Source organism: Equus caballus, chromosome 17, assembly GCF_041296265.1.
Source record: "Equus caballus isolate H_3958 breed thoroughbred chromosome 17, TB-T2T, whole genome shotgun sequence".
Classification (NCBI taxonomy): domain Eukaryota; kingdom Metazoa; phylum Chordata; class Mammalia; order Perissodactyla; family Equidae; genus Equus; species Equus caballus.
In genome coordinates, this window is record NC_091700.1 from 90,390,406 (window position 1) to 90,407,503 (window position 17,098).

The 17,098-nt window shown below is 40.0% G+C and overlaps 1 protein-coding gene and 1 pseudogene across 3 annotated transcripts in view; one reads left to right on the forward strand and one right to left on the reverse strand.

Annotated features, from left to right (window-relative positions):
• NALCN (sodium leak channel, non-selective) overlaps positions 1-17,098 on the reverse strand; it is a 303,647-nt gene that overhangs the window by 39,828 nt on the left and 246,721 nt on the right. For all 3 annotated transcript variants that reach the window (XM_070240456.1, XM_023621795.2, XM_023621798.2), the window contains 9 exons: positions 9,076-9,177; positions 8,618-8,687; positions 5,935-6,026; positions 5,725-5,847; positions 3,523-3,579; positions 3,164-3,284; positions 2,934-3,065; positions 1,811-1,978; positions 28-132 (listed from right to left, as the gene is read on the reverse strand). In XM_070240456.1, the coding sequence (XP_070096557.1) occupies positions 28-132; positions 1,811-1,978; positions 2,934-3,065; positions 3,164-3,284; positions 3,523-3,579; positions 5,725-5,847; positions 5,935-6,026; positions 8,618-8,687; positions 9,076-9,177 (970 nt within the window). The remainder of the gene's footprint in view (positions 1-27; positions 133-1,810; positions 1,979-2,933; positions 3,066-3,163; positions 3,285-3,522; positions 3,580-5,724; positions 5,848-5,934; positions 6,027-8,617; positions 8,688-9,075; positions 9,178-17,098) is intronic.
• On the forward strand, positions 10,533-12,881 carry LOC138918586 (small ribosomal subunit protein eS26-like; annotated as a pseudogene).

Here is a 17,098-nt window from a genome sequence, read left to right on the forward strand (position 1 = left end):
CCCAAAAGACAGAAAGGAGCATCTTACCCTTCTAATAATGTTGGGATCATTGCACTTAGCCAGTTTTCCAGCAAAAAGCTGAACTCCAAAGCTTGCAAAAACAAGCATTAATGTCAGCAACAGAATGGAGACCTGAAAGAAATTGGTGAAATACAAAATCTCTCAGTAAAAAATGAAACAATAGGTTTGGTTTGAACAGCGATATGAGCAGGACTTTTCAGATAACATTGTATGAAATCCATGGTCTTTTGAGGACATCTTTTAACTTCACCACAAGTCATTCCATTAGCCCTACTGGAATGTTAAAGGAAGAAAATTAACAACAGGCTTTGAATTTTTAGAATAAAAACATATGACTTTCATGTAAGAAAACAGGTAAAGGCATTTTGATATGACTTGGATTTTTCTGATTTTGAAATCAACACTCTGCTTTATTTTATTTAATGGAACGAAAAATATTTAAATAAGTATATTTTCTTCATTTTCTCAAAATGGATTCATATCTCTATTAGCAGAGCATAAATTAGAGGGACAGTGGCTTTGCTTTCGTGTGAGCATGAGGGCGTATGAATGTGCTGCGTACAGAGGATGTGAGATAATTCAGTCCTGAAAGGCAAATCTGCTAATTGACTCATGCTCCCTCTGCTGGGTGACTGCTTTTGTCTCAGCAGAGAAAAGTGGCAAAGGATAAAATACTGAATATCGATCTGTACTGGTTGAATAATCTAAACATATACCTTAAATATACTAAAATTACACAGAAACATCATAGAGGAAAGCCACAAATAGATTCTCTTCTAAATTCTATCAGGGCTCCAAGACGCACATTAGGTGTCAGTTGATACTGTTTTCCTTCAGTTCCAGCTGTGTGAAAAACCACCATGTTATGGCTTTATTCCAAAGAAAATATGGAATTTTAAACACATCTTTAAACAAAACATCAGCAACTATATGCCTATAGTAACATCACAGCCTGTCTTTAAAATACCTTTGAATCAACTACAACTACAGCTGTTCTCTCACCATAGGTGTGTTTCTAGAAAGCAAGATACAAAACAACCTTATGTAAATCAATCTATGTTTTCCAGACACAAGCAGAACTCATTAATAATAAAAATAATCCTCTGATAACTCCTTTGTAAGGCAAAGATCCATTTGTAACAGACTGTGAACAAGGAGCCTCTTAGTTGTTTTTTCTGCAGCCCCGCTCTTAGAAGACCCTAAATCAATGTTTGCCCAACTAAAAAGAATATTTTCCCCTTCAATCACATTTGTATTTATTACTGTATATTGAGGTTATTTAAAGTAGGGTATATCTGTGTTACATTTTGTTAAGTTGTTTTATGTAAACACTCTAAAGATCAGAGCCAAAGTCTATGCTATGGGCTTTAGGCGATATACAGAATGAGATCATGAGCCCAAATGTGTTCACTCCTAACACAATTTGTGAAACAGATGGTGATGAATCTTATCCTTAATTTCTAGATGGAAAACTAAAATCCAGAGTAGAAATTAGGGTCAAGAGTTAGGGATGGAAGTGTCAGCAGATAAGATCTCTTGTTATCATACTTTCCAGAGTGCTTCTCATTAGTTTACTAAAAATGTCCCTTGAGTTAAATACACTGATAACCAGAAGCATCCACAGGTAAAGTTTCTGAATGTGTGTTGTGTTTTGTTAGTGCCTCTATAATCCTCTGGGAATAAGCAAAATTGTATACCTAGCCTTGACAAGCAAGGCTTACTTTACCCCCTCATTAGCTACATTACAGAGTTGGATGACTGGTCTGGAAGCAAAGAGTAACTAACATACCAAAAAAATTTCCTTGAAGCCACTGAAAAGTTCTCGAACAACTTTCCTCATCTGGGGCACCAGTTTGAATATCCGCAGAGGTCTCAGGCACCGAAGAACCATGAGGAGCTGAGCTCCCGATTCAGCAGGCACATTTTGAGGCATCCAACAAAGAAATATCAAGCTCACCTAGAGGGAAAAAATAATCTCTGGAACTTATATAATTTATCCACTACTATCTACATTTTTGAGAGCCAACTGGCCACAACTTTCTCTTTGCAGAGATTCCATGTGTTATGTGGGACAAGCATTCGCCAGGTATGTATGCAGTCTACTAACTATGAACTAAGAACCCAATGTAGACCGGTTAGGGGCCCCAAAGGAAAGTCATCAGGTATATGCAGGAATGAACTGGGGGTTCCCTCCTCTGTGTGTGTGTGGTCACCAGTGCCTTCTGGTCCTTCTCTTTAACTTGCACACTGGAGGCTCCATTGATGTCAACACTGTTGAAATTCCTTTGATCGAGGATGCTAAACCTCATGCTTGAACCAATACTCACTATTTTATTGATGATCTGAACATGCTACATGTTAATGGTCACATTTCTCCTTGTTGCGTTGGAAAGACACTGATTTTCCATCTTCTTGGATATATAGAAAAAAATGAAATTTCTTTGAGCCCCTTCCTTTGGTTTCTCAATTTACTTTAACTGAACAGTTGAATGGTCACCTTCTCTACCCAGGTATTTGTGCACTAGAGTCGGGAGAGAGTCCAAATACACTTACTTTAGTTTGCCTTTAGCAACAAGGGGCTCAATCAATTTATATGATGTAGATTTTTTTTTAGTATAGGAGCCAGAAGAAGAGTGGGGTGCAAACGAGATTTGCTCTCTTAAACCTTATTAATGTGTGTCTTATGCATACACCAATCTGGTTGATGTATTTGAACCACATCCATGGATATTTTTAATGCTTTTTATTTAGATTTTATATGTGTGCCTATTTGCCTATAATGGACTACTCTACTTAAGAACTCAGTTATCGCCTCCAAGCCACTGTGACTCACGTTCTTCACTCTTGTACCAAGAAATGCAGATTTTATAAAACCATTACATTTTACATTTAGGAAATAACCAAAGACTTACAAGATATATAAATATGTCCATTACTCCACCGAAGTCCCTGATGACAGCAGTTGGAGTGAAAAATAAGCCATCTGCCATAATCTTCAGATTAAGTTCAATGCTCATGAATATCACAAACACATACTCAGCAATCTGAAAATGGGCAAAAGGCAATTTGGTCACCATATACGGAAACATTGCAGGGTCAGTGTTTTCCCTCTGAGCTGTGAGCTGCGATTCAGCAGCAGTACCTGCAAAGTAGGTGCATGCATGACTCTTCGAAAGGGGGATTCGAACATCATGGAGATGCAGGAGCAGATGGTGACGATGATCATGACCCAGTCCAGGTAAGTCACCAATCCCAGCAAATCACTGCCGAAGACCAAACAAAACTGAGAAACACAAACACTCTAGGAGAGGCTGCTGAACGTCAGAGAAGATCCTTCTGTGATTCAATTAACACGGCTGGCATTTTCCTACGACTCCCCAACCATCTATTTCATAGCGTGATATAGCAAGAAATGATAGAAAATTTTTGTATTTTTATCCAGCATAAAACAGTACATGGAAACTTCAAACGTGCATGCAAAACAGAGTTTGTAATGCTTACTAAAGTTGATGGTACTTTGTATTTTTCACAGCTCCTGTGACAGGATCTGTTTTAGATCTGTAAGAGAGAACAAACACATAAAACTCTGCAACATAGCAAGCACTTTATAATTTGGCAGCATAGTAATTATAAACATCTCATCTACCTAAAATTTCTTTTACATCCTCTATAAAATGTTCTTTATAGTATAGTATTTGTTAACGGTATGTGGCTTTAGAAGGCAGAGAACATTAGATGAAAGAAAAGTCAGAAAAGTTTGCAGTTGATGCTTACAGAAGTTTTGTGTTTCTCGGAATACTTGATTTTAGAATTTGTGACTCCATCCAACAACTTTTAACCTGGATATCACAAAATTAAATTTTGACTTTCAATTAAAACCACTAGTTAAAATCTTTGCCTAAGCAGTTCAAGGATGTTCCTCACAATTATTTAACGAAACAGCCATAAATTAAATAGAGTTCTTCACTCTGCATTTAACTGCAATCTTGTGGAGTAATTTACGTGGAATTCTTGGGGTGGGGATTTATGACTTCCAGCCTCAGGATGCCCATGAGCAAACTTCAGCGAAGCCCCTGACGGTCTGTGTGTGTGTATTCCCAGGTACAACAAAGTCTTCCTCGGTCCACATCAGCTGCATTGCTGACAAAAGGAGAGTTAAACCACACTAAATGAAGTGGAGAATTAACAATTAGATGCTAACGTGGAGACGGCCAGCAGGATAATTCCAGATGCAAAACCTACTTTGGGAACTGATCAACTCTAAACTGCCACCTTCTTCTTTCAGGAAAGCTTTCAACGATTATTATCAGGTGTTTGAATTGTGAAGGTCTTTCTAGGACAGCAGAAAGAACAATAGACTGGCGATCAGGAGAAAGTCATGCACTAGCTGCTGTCCTTGAGGAAAGTCCTTAACCTCCACTGACCTAAATGCCCTCCTCTGTTGAAGGAGGAGGGACGCAGATGACACCAATGGTTCCCGAGGTCTCTGCCAGCCCTGAAATGTGACAACAGTGTATTAGATTCCTAGGGCTGCTGTAACAAAGACCACAGACTGACTGGCTTAAACCACAAACATTTTCTCCCAGTTCTGGAGGCTAGAAGTCCAAGATGGAGGTGTTGGCAGGGTTGGTTCCTCTGAGTGCTGAGGGAAGGACCTCTCCCAGGCCCCCTCCTTGGCTTGTAGACGGTGGTCTTCTCCCTGTGTCTTCACATCCTCTTTCCTCTGTGTGTCTCTGTCCAAATTTCCTCTTCTTATAAGGACACCAGTCATATTGGATTAGGGCCCACCCTAATGACCTCCTTTTAACTTAATTACTTCTTTAAAATCCCTATCCCTGTCTCCAGTACAGTGGCATTCTGAGATACTGGGGATCAGGACTTCAACACATGAACTCTTGAGGGGTGGGGACACAACTCTGCTCATAACAGACAGTGATTATCATGATACTCATTATCAACAAAGGAGATCAATTTACTTAACTGATGGCATCAGAGAAGGACCAACATAACGGAAAGTTTTCACACTTCCTTGGAGACTCCTAATATAGTCAGAATATTTACTTAAAGTTATGCATGACAAAACTTCCATTTTATCCTTTGGTTGCCTGCTAAAATTGGCTTAGGTCATCACAAATGCAATGTCCTCCATCATAAATGCAGGTTGACCACACTGACAGCGTCTTATAACATTCCTTCCACGTGGATAGGGATAGAGATACTGGCCAGTGGGTGTTCTTCTTGTAACAGCTGGTAATGGAAGTCCTAGTCAACTTCTTTCCACTTATATTATTCTAGAATAAACCAGTTAAGGTTATTTTGACCACAAAGAAACTACAAGTCTAGACGAAGATGTGTGCAATGAACTTCATCTTGTCATTCAGTCTCCCTTTGGTTCAGTATTTCCAGAATAAAAGACGGAGTTAATAACACTGATATAAACATATTGGGCAACTGTTAAAATAAACAAAAATGGCTGTTAAGTGCTTTATAAACGTGAGTTTCATATAAACGTTAACCACTTGAAGGCTTTGTTTGTTTTCCACCTGGCCGGCCGCTCAGCAAAGAGGAGCAGCATGATTAATTAGCCCACAGTTTATTTTGTGACCCCATTAGGACTACACGTTCCTTCTTGCTCGTCTGACAACTCCCCCTGCTGCTTGCACGACTCAGGCCAAACACCTGGCTGAAACGGAGTGTACTCACGCATTGAAGCGTGCCCGGACCACCACCCGGCAGAAGTTTCTGAACCTGTGCTCCCGGCCGACTATGAACAGCGGTTTATCGAAGTATGGGTGGTTCTCTCTCAGCTCTTCTTCTTGCACTTTCCTTGAAGGGGAAATTTACGGGAGAGTAAGGCTGAGGGAAAGTTCGCCATTCCAAAAGGAGAGCTGTGAAACTGGGAACACCCCATACCTCTTCATTTCCGCTTGTTCCTTTTTTTCCTGGATCATCTTTATTTCGCTGTCTTCTCTTTGTGCATTTCTATACCTCACTGTATTGGAATGCTAGAAACAAAAGAAAAGGGGGCACATCAAAATGGAAGCTTTTTTGGAAGGTCCAAAAAAGATGATCAATTTTTTAAAATTAAAATAAAAGTCTTTATTATATATATATATATATATATATATATATATATATATATATTGAAAGCCACAGTCATCTTAGGAGGCTTATCTTTTTCCTCTAAAGGGTAATTTTTCCAGAAAAATATTTATTGAGACTCTATTATGTGCCAGGCACTGTTCCAGCGCTACGGACAAAGCAAAACAGAAAAAATAATGACAAATCCCTGCTCTTGTGGGGCTAATGTTGTAGTCAGAGGAGGCAGCTAAAAATTAAGTCAAAACAAGGAAGAACATCAGAAGATGTTTAACGTTCTGGCAAAAAACGAAGAGGACAGAGAGTGCTAGAAGGCTCCCTGTCTAAACAGACAGGTCAGAGCAGGCCTCAATAAAAAGTTGTTCTCTGAGTGAAGACTTGAAGGAGGCAGCCGCTGGATCTCTGTAGAAACGTGGTCTTTCAGAGGAGGGGTGGGTCTGCGTGTATACACATGGAACAGCCAGGATGCCAGTGCAGGTGGCGTCAAGAGAGCGAGGAACAGAGTAGGAGAAGAGACCAGAGGGGTGGGGTGCAGGCTGATCGTGTAAGACTGACTCTGGTTTTTGCTCCTTGGTAGATGCAGAGCCATTGTTCAATTAACCGGATAGATTTTATAGGAGGCATTCCTTAGATTTAATTATCTGTATCTTCTATCATTTGTAATAAGTGAAAAGATGAAACTCTATTTTAAATTGCTTCTATGATGGAGGAAAAGACATTGAGAGAATGAAATTCTTATTCTCTTAATTCCTATGAAATTAGCAGGACCCCATTCCCTTTGGCCACGGAGAAGATGGGGGCTGGAGTTTTGTTACATGTCTACACAGAAAATATAATAAAAAGTCTCTGAAGAAGAAATAAGCCTCTGGAATTGAGACTATTCAAATAGGGCCTTTTGTTGTGTATATTTAAACACATATTTTCAAAGCCATGTCCTAAGGTGATTCGTACGTAGATTGCACATTTCTACTGAATCACATTGAAGGAAAGTGCTCTGACCTGGTGTTGCCTCTCTGACTTTTTGCCTAGAAATTTTTTCCATACAATATACCTGACCCTCAAATTATAAGTACATAGACCACATGTTGGATCTGATCACAATTCCATGTTAATAATATGGTAGATCATATCCAACAGAGCTCTAGTTTAAAAATCATGGTGGTGACATGCTTGTGCCAATTAGAACTGTATAAATTGGGTAATGGCCGTATTGAGTTTTTTCATCACCAACTTAAATTGATGATTTTGCCTGGAACACTTAGTAAGGAGAATTTACTCTGACTAAGATAGCAGTTTCTACAGATTGAAAGAAGATGGACTCTGTTGAAAACTCCAGAAACTCTTAAGAAATAAGAGGTAAAGTGGTAAAAAAGACAAAAAAAACACAAAAAAATCCTGAGCCTGGCTAACTTTCTCTTCCTAGACCTCCTTCTTTAAATGTCATCCTTGGCTCTGAAGGTCAAGACTCTGCTTTCTTAGCAAGTTATCCAGACTCAACTTAAGACGTACATTTTAATCAGGGCTTCACTAATGATAATTACATAACATGTACTCTCCAACTGTCTTGTGATCTCCGTGTGGTACAGCTGCTGGTGAGTCCAACCCATCGGTTAGACATCTGCCTCCCTGGATTTTCATGGATTTTCACGTGGTTTGTTCCTTCACTTACTTTGGGTCCCTAGGCTAATGCAGAATGTGAATACTGACCATCCTCTTTAACATTCCCTGCTGCCAAATCTCCACCTTTGATTTCTTCACGCTATTTTATTTTATTTTTTTATAGTATAGAGCAAAACTGTCACAGCAATGAAGAGATGATGGAAAATAAATAAAAATCACTCCCAGAAATGATCATGTATTTGTTCACTTGCTTATTGTCTGTCTTTTTTTACTAGAATGTAAGCTCCTGGAGGACAGAGATTCTGTCGTGTTTCCCACTGTTCCTCACGACTCACAACAGGACCTGGCACATAACAACGCTTGATAAATAGTTATTGAGTCAGTAAATAAATGAATGACCTAGACTCTAAAAGCAAAGCAATTCTTGGGAAATCTTACATAGTCTTTGACAGAAAAATTCTTCCAGAAATAAATTTTATTTCCCACTATGTAAAACCCTGAAATTACAGACACAGGATCTAGATTCTAGAATATTTTGAACTTAGTGAATATCCAAAATTAACAATGTGAATCATTCCTATAAAATGTTTTGTGTCTTTAATTTTAGTCAAATGCAACTGATACGTCACTTTTGTGTTACTATCTTAATGAAGACGTGCTATGAGGGAGTCTGAATTTTTTACAGTTGTTAATGATCACTTTTCTGTACCTGGCCATTTTATTTGCTTCCTCAGTTTCCTGATTCCTTCTGGTCTGAAGTGCTAAGGATATGTGATAAAGCGACAGAAAGACCCAGGTGCTGGAATTGTCTGAGTAGTCATTTAAATACATTTTCATAATCATATTTCCAAAACCCAGAGCTTTGCTTAGAACTTACATCTTGAGTCAGAGTTTCAAGAGATTTCCCCCTACTGATCCTCTGGCTGTTTGAACCGTGTCTTAAGGATCTAAAAAAACCACAAGCAATTGGTCAATACATCTCAAGACCAAATTTAAAAAATAAAACAACTTTTCTAAAGCATCACAAACGCTTATCATTTCTTTTTATAGCAAAAGCTTATAGTCTATCCAATTGTCTTTGAGCCTATCTAACAAAATTCAGAATTTTTCCTTCTGATCTTAAATGTGAGAATTTGGTCATCACCAAGGAAAAGGTTTTTGAAAGATTTTTTTGATCTTTGAATCTGATTGTATGTTTCATTATTGTTACTACCAACAAATAGAACTCAGTTTCTCACCCGTGCCTGTCTGCTAACCAGAGCTGTGCTCAGTGAACACTTCCTGTAAAACTCCTTTCCTTAGTTTCTCTGCAGCCTCGTCTCCCGGTGTGTTTACCTGCGCTCTTGGCGGATATGATGCTGCACACTGAGAATTGACCTTTCCTTTGCCGGCTGCCCCTCAAATGATCCGCTCAGCATGCGCTGTCGAGTGCAAGCTCTAGGAAAAAAGAAAAGAGCCCGAGATAAATGCGTGATCTGTACACTTGGGATGCATAATACATAACTGCCCATTACTCTTATTATTTTTAATATAATATAAGGCAATGATAATGTGAAATACAGCGAATGACACATAACCGTAAAGGTAAATGAGTTTCAGGCTCTGTGTCAAGAACACTTACAAAGCGGAACTGTCATAGCCATGAAGAGGTGCTGGAAAATAAATAGAAAGCTCTTGGCCCCCAAGTTCCCCCACCCGGAATAGGAGAGCTGCCATCAGGATTCTGTAAGCCGTATGGCCAGTCCAATCACAGGTAATCATGATGCTGGTTTTGAATTTAGAGAGGGAGGTTTCTAATAACAGCACTTTGGGAAGGATTTGCCCACCCAGGCCCCTGGGATGATGGAATATATGTTCTGAGGAGATTTTGCAGAACTCTAGGAAAATAAGAAAGCATGAAATCGGGGGGCAAAAATTAGTGTTAAAGAGAAGTAACCAAAGCTGGACTTAATGGCTAGAGGACCCTCAGTCTAAAGCCGGTGGCTCACAGGTAACCAGCTACCACTTTCCTTGCAGTCAGAAAACTAAGAAGACTTTCAAAAACAGGGTCTCTTTAGACCATAACTGGGCTTGTGTTAATTTCACATTTGCTAATGAGTGAAGAAAATTGAGTGAGTCGACACCTGTGGTGCGAAAGATTTGGAGGGAAAACAAAATTTCTCCTCCAGAAAGCTCCCTCCCACTGGAAATGACAGGAATTCCCTTGATGTAGTTGTCAAGTGAAAAAAAAATAATACAGGGGTTAAGAGACTTGTGTTCCAGAGGCGACACTGACATGAACTAGTTGAGTGACGTTTGGGCAAATCAGTTTCCTTACAGGTAAAATGAGAAGGCCTTGATCTGGAAGCTAACTCATAGACTTAAAATGCAATGATCTTATGATAAGCAAATCTTATGAGTCTGTACTTGTTCAACACCTGAACACATGTACTTCTTTACATTTCACTGCTTTACAGAACACTTTCATGTTTCCTAAAATGCATTTCTAGAATGGCTTTGAATTATTGTCTGTCTCAGAGTTAAGATCTTTGAGAAAAGATCTGTGTCTGTTTAGCATACTTAAAACAGCAGCTCTTATGAAATTATGCATTTATTTAAGTACTTAAAAATGCTTTTGATGCTGCTGCTGATATGTTGAATACCTATGAAAAATCATACAAATTTAATGAATGTAAATGCATTACAGGAAATAAAGCCCAAACAGTCACTATTCTTAGTTTAATAAGCAGCAAAGGACCATTTTGAGAGAAAATTCAAGTCAAAATTTTATTGAACAACAAGGATTTATGACAATGATATTTAGAGATTACGCTTATTTCCAGGACTGGGATGGTGTCTCAGAGGAAGATGCATTTGTAAGTTAGGATGAGTAGACAAAGGTATAGCATGATTTCATATCATGTGTATTAAGAATTACTCTCTGGACAAAGGACTGGAAATTATGAAGGCATCCTCACAAAATATACTTGAAGAATGGTATTATTCTGGCATAGATATATAGATCCCTTGCCATTTGTTTACACAAACTGTCGAGACTTAACCTTCAGCCACTGTCTTAGTGACTTTTATTCTTTTGTCACAAGACTCTCCCGTAAGGTAGTTGAGACCTATAGGCCTTAAACACAAAACACATACAACTGGATTACGATAGACCTGTTTGAGATGGAAGAGTAACTGGCTTTAAGCTGCCTGTGGTAATGGACTGCCGGTATTTGACTGACAGCCCAGCCTGAGGATGCCTGGGCATTCTTGCTAGAGAAGAATTAAGACCTTACCTACTGACTCAGGACCTAATGGATTGCCCAGCACACAAGTCAACATAACACAGTCGTGCCCATCTGGGTGGCTCTGTGGATCCTGCTGAGACCCCCTCCTCTGACTAAGAGATCCCATGGAGACCCACTGACTATGGGAAAGACTCCTTCCAATCCATGACATCTCCTCTTCCACCGCCTCCAACACAGCATAGCTGAAGTGGTGGGGAGAAAGCACTGTGCACCCCCCCCCCCCCCGCCCACCCCACCGTTACTTTCTTGCTCCAGATCACTCCTTTCTTTCCTACTGGGTCCAGAGAAGTCAGAAAATAGTATTAAAATGGGCTGGAATTTCTCTGTGATTCACATGTGAATCTCTGTTCTCTGAATGATTTACTCGTTTGGGGTGGGGGTGATAAAAGGCTAGTTTTTAGCTCTATGCTGCAATCAGAAAACCTGTGCTTGGGGCCGGCCCCATGGCTGAATGGTTACGTTTACGTGCTCCACTTTGGCAGCCCAGGGTTTCCCTGGTTTGGATCCTGGGCATGGACCTAACACCGCTCATGAGGACATGCTGTGGCAGCGTCTCACATAGCACAACTAGGAGGACCTGCAACTAGAATATACAACTACGCACTGGGGGGCTTTGGGAAGAAGATGATGAAGAAAAGAAAGATTGGCAACAGATGTTAGCTCAGGTGCCAATCTTAAAAAAAAAAGAAAACCTGTGCTTAACAAGATAGCCACTTAAATGTGTACAATATGTAAAACCATTTGCTTTAATTTTCTTATACTATCACTTTCTTCTTTGTTTATAACACTGCTAGAATGATTTCAAACTAGATAATGATGGAAAAAAGAATAAAATACTAAGTAATTCTGGGCCAGTTAAAAGATGCAACAAGTAACTTCAGAGTTCTACTCAAGCCCAGTATAACCCTCAGTGCTTTCCATTTCCTCGCTGAGAGGACCCTACCAGAGTCTCCCTGTTCTCTGAGCAGAGGCTGCTTACCCATCTCCTCGTTTCCTGGGGCTCCAAAGGTACACACATAATCTGAGCAAAGTGAAATCAGGCAAGTGGGGTCATCTTGACTTGGTGGTTAAGAGGTTACCTTTGGTGTCTCAGGCTCAATGTGACTCTTTCTGTTCCCCTGTGCCAACCCCACATCCCAGTACTCCACCCCCACTTATGGTGCCAAAACAAAGGTAAAGAGTCTCCATCTTCATGTAGTGCTGCCTTTGTTGAGTCTCTTCTTGAACCAAATGCTTTGGTATCTCATTCTTCCTTCAAATATGTCCAATAGCTTTTAAGCTAGAAAACTCTATAGGTAAATTCTAGGGTTTCTTAGCTGAAAACTAAGGGCCATATTTTTCTAGCAAATTGCTAAACATTTGGGTGAAAGAAATTGGGGGGGAGCACATGAAAGGTAGTTCATTTGAAAGCTCCTGAAGGCTTTTTCTCCCTGCTTCTGAGTACAGTGGTGGGATCTTACTCAAATTAAAAAGCAAAAGTCTCTCTCTCAGGTAGATGTTCTCAAGACAACCAAGAAAAGAAGGAACAATGGTCATTCCAAAAAGGGCCATGGTCATGTGCAGCCTGTTCGCTGCACCAACTGCACCTGATGTGTGCCCAAGGACAAGGCCATTAACAAGTTCCTCATTTAAAGCATAAGCGGAGGTCACAGCCGCCAGGGACGTTTCCGAAGTGTCTTCAATGCCTACGTGCTTCCCAAACCGGATGTGAAACTACACTACTGTGTGAGTTGTGCCATTCAAAGCAAGGCAGTCAGGAGTCATTCTCGTGGAGCCCGGAAGGACCGAACACCCCCACCCCAATTTAGGCCTGCAGGGGCTGCCCCACCACCTCTGCCCAAGCCCAGGTATTGAGCTAAGTCCTTAAGACTGAAGAAACACTCTCCTCTGGAAAAAAATAAAATGGAAATCATACTTGAAAAAAAAAAAAGCAAAAGTCTCTTCTAGGCACTGTATCCATTATAGTTAATAACTAGCCTATTTATCTATAATAGTTTTCCCATGGAAAAAACCAGGTGAAGATACAGAAAAAAACAACTTTTCTACAGATTCATAAATCCACCTAGAAAAAAACGCATGGGAAAAATCTAATTGCATTATACAAGGAGATCAGTTGCCAAAAATTAGTTCCCTACGGATGAAGGAAGGAACTCAGATGGAAGGATATAAATCTGCGGTAGCAGAGGGAGGTAGGGAGCAAGGACATGGGAAAGAAGCTGCATAATAGGTTCACTCTGAGGACACCTGGACATTGAAACAAGTATAAAGAGTGCCACTTTAGGATGATTCTGCATAAATGAAACAGCCTCATGCATAAGCCACTGTCACACTCTTTTGTCATGTAAAATATTGTGCTATTTTGGAAAATAATGGGCTTGGTAGGAAATTATTAACTTCAATCTGGCACGATCAGATTCTACTAAGAGGTTTCATATTCTCTAACACAATGTGCCAGGTTCACATGAAAGTATGGTAAAAGTTTGCTTCATTATTTTTAAAAGGAAATACAATTTTATTATATGCAAACATATAGAGTAATCCAAACCGTGAACCACCAAAGAGTGTTGTAACATGCACAATATAATTACAAATTTTAATATAAATGGGTTCTGATAAGTAACATAGAGAGAGAAGTGAATATTTCCCCCATGTGAAAGCACAGAAAACTTATGCTTTATGTTCCATGTTGCTGAAGCATATTATTAACAAGCTTGTTTACTGCTTATGGCATTTTGTCATCATTAGTCACCTCCCTTGTTAGAGTGAGTTCTTTAGGGACCATTTTGTCATTCATCCTCATATTCCTGAAGTGCAGGCCCTGGCACTCCACTGGGCTGACTGATGCGCAGAATGAATGAGTGAAAGGTGGAGGTGGGGGTGCGTGAGGAGAGCAGAGGAAGGTGAGGGAAGTGGGAGGGCTGGATCCACAACTTGCTAGTCTCGAGGTTCAAAGCAGTACATTAGATTTCCAGTTTCAAACCCAGCAGCACAGCTGTGGAAAGTTCTATCCTTTGGGGCCTAAAGGAGAAGACGATTTGAGAAAACACAAGGTTTAGAACTATGCATTTCCAACCTCAGTTTTTCTAGCTGTGGGACCTTAGGTGAGTGACATGCATTCTCCAAACCTCCGTGTCCCCTTTGTAAAACGTGAGCAACAATAATACCTTTCCTACTAACTTCATAGGGAATTGGATCAAATATGATTATGAATATGAAAGTGCTTTTGAAACATTTACGTTTTATTTAAATTTTAGTTGCTAGTATTTACATTTCCATCTTGTCCCATGTCATGGTTGATGTTAAAACATTCTACAGAGGGCTGAGGACAGAACAGCAAATTTGACAGAGGGTCATATTGGAAGATAGGAAGATAATGTCTACCATGGACTAGAGCTGCAGCCTCTTAACTGGTCTCCACACATCTACTCTCAATAAATGTATTATTATCCCAAGCAAAGTGTTTTCTGAAATGAACATCCGTAATGTGACGGAGGTAGGCATTTCTCAGACTGCCACCAATGATCCTGCCTCCTGGCTTTCATGCCCTTGTGTAATCCCTGAGTGTGGGCAGGACACAGTGACTTGCTTCTAATGAACAGAAGGCAAAAGGGATGGGATGGGTTACAAAAGACTGTGCCTATTGTCTTCCGCACTCACTCACTCTCTCTTGCCCTCTCGCTTGCTCGCTTTGACAAAGCAAGCTGCCATGTTGTGAAATGTTCTAGTCACACTTCTTAAGGAAGGAGAGTGGCCTCCAGTTAACGGCTCGTGAGGAATGAAACATTACTCTAACAGCCCATGAAGCACTAAATCCAGGGCCAGCTCCGTGGCTGAGTGGTTAAGTTCGCACGCTCCGCTTCGGCGGCCCAGGGTTTTGCAGGTTCGGATCCTGGGCATGGACATGGCACTGCTCATCAGGCCACGCTGAGGCGGTGTCCCACATGCCACAACTAGAAGGACCCACAACTAAAATATACAACTATGTACTGGGGAGGTTTGGGGAGAAAAAGCAGAAAAAAAAAAAGATTGGCAACAGTTGTTAGTTCAGGTGCCAATCTTTAAAAAACAACAAAAAAACCTAAATCCTATTAATAACCATGAGAATGAGCTAGAAAGAGGATTCTTCCCATTCAAGTCAAAATGGCTTCAGCTTTGTGAGAGACCCAGAGCCAGGGACCCAGCTAAGCCACACCCAGATTCCTGACTGGAACTGTGAGAGAATCCATGTGTTGTTTAAATCACTGAGTTTTGGAGTAACCTGTTACACAGCAAAGACAACTAATACGGTTATCATCACTTGTCTTATCTTATCATCTTCAACACCCTACTGCTCTTCAGAGAAAGACTAAGACTGAAACTTAGCATGGCATGCAAAGTCATCTAGGGTCTGGCCCCAACCTCCCTTCCCAGTCTCATCTTTTACCCTCAGGGACCTCAGTTTCTCCACACCACCCTCTTTGGTCTTTCAGTTCCTCACATCCGCCATGCTTTAAAGAGCTCCAAGAGAGCAAGGGTTGACTTTGTGATCACTCACTTACTACTTCCACCTTGTACCCAGTAGGTGCTCGACAAATATTTGTTAAACGAATAAAATTTGAAATTCTGTGAAGATCAAATATTTTAATTTCTTTTTTGATCACTTCATGCTTATGAAGCACGGAAATAATCACAAACCCAACAGCATGTGTTTGAAATATGCTTTTTAAAAGGGAAGTTAACTAATCTCAATTTTATCTCAAGTTAGAATACCATGCCACTCAAGAAATAGGCTGCACACCTATAATAGATGAGATCCTGAGACAGTAACAACAACAACAACAAAATCAGACCTTGCTCCTTGCAAGCAGAAAATTTATAAATCTTTATCTATATTCTATGTGAACGCTATTAAGGGAAACTGGCAAGCCAACGCGAAGCTGAGCTGAACTCATTTCAATTTCTCAAACAGGAGATCTGATCTGTCACTGGGAACACGTCTCCATACATCTTGTCTTACAGCAATCTGATGCCAAGCTGAAACAGTGAATAACCAAGCAATCTGAGACTTTTGATAGTTTACCAATGAGAAATGAGATGCACACATCACTAAAGCTATGCATTTAGTAACAGACCTACTGAGAAGCAGAATTACTTGGATGCTCAAGCTATATTTTGCCACTTTTAACTTTTCATTAGAATTTAGATGCCTTTTTGTCCCACATAAGGATAAAAGAAATATGTTTTCAGGAAGAAAATGTTCATTTACTTGCTGCTTAGAGAAAAAGCAAAGCTAATGGTATTGAAAACACTCTGTGATCTTCATGGAGGGTCTTGCTCTTCTTAGTGGAAAGACTGATAGGGTCGTGGTATTAAGGTCTTCAACATCTTCTCTGGATCTCTTCATAATGGCGAATACTAGAAGGCCAGTTTCTTAGAAACTCCATCTAGTGGCTTAATATAAAAAAAATTGGTCTGCCTGCTTGGCTTCTGGAACTGGGAGGCACAAGGCTTCAAGTGTCTGGTGAAAAATAATGAAGTCTTTTGTCTTGTCTGAGCAAGGAAATTCTCCATTATGCAGGCATATGTAAGCCCTTTATTCCCGCTCCCTGGAGGAGAATTACAGTGAGGCATTTTCCTTCTCCCAGTTGGGGTTAATGTTATGCCCGCTCTACCTTTGAAAGTAAAACAAGACTAGGACCCCTGATGATGATTCAAATGTGGGAATATTCTTCAGCAAACACACGTTCCCAGTTGCAAAAATATTACCCCTGGTTTCTTGCCAAGCCTTTGAAAAAATATATGAAAGATTGATTCTTTCTTTTCCCCCCTCTGCATTGCCTTTGTGCTGTGGAATTTCAATTGCCCTCATATCACAGACATATATATATAATCTTCTATGGAGGTTGAGAGAAGAGAATCATGTCTTAAGAAATTGTCTCTATTTTTCTTGACATTTCTCCATCTAAAATATTTTTAAATTGGCCCGAAGATTATGGTTATAAGAGAGATCTTTGGAGCTTTATTAGCCTTTAAACACCACTAGTTGTTTATAGAAACAGTAGCAGGGGGTCCTCGGTTTCTTTCTTCTCAGT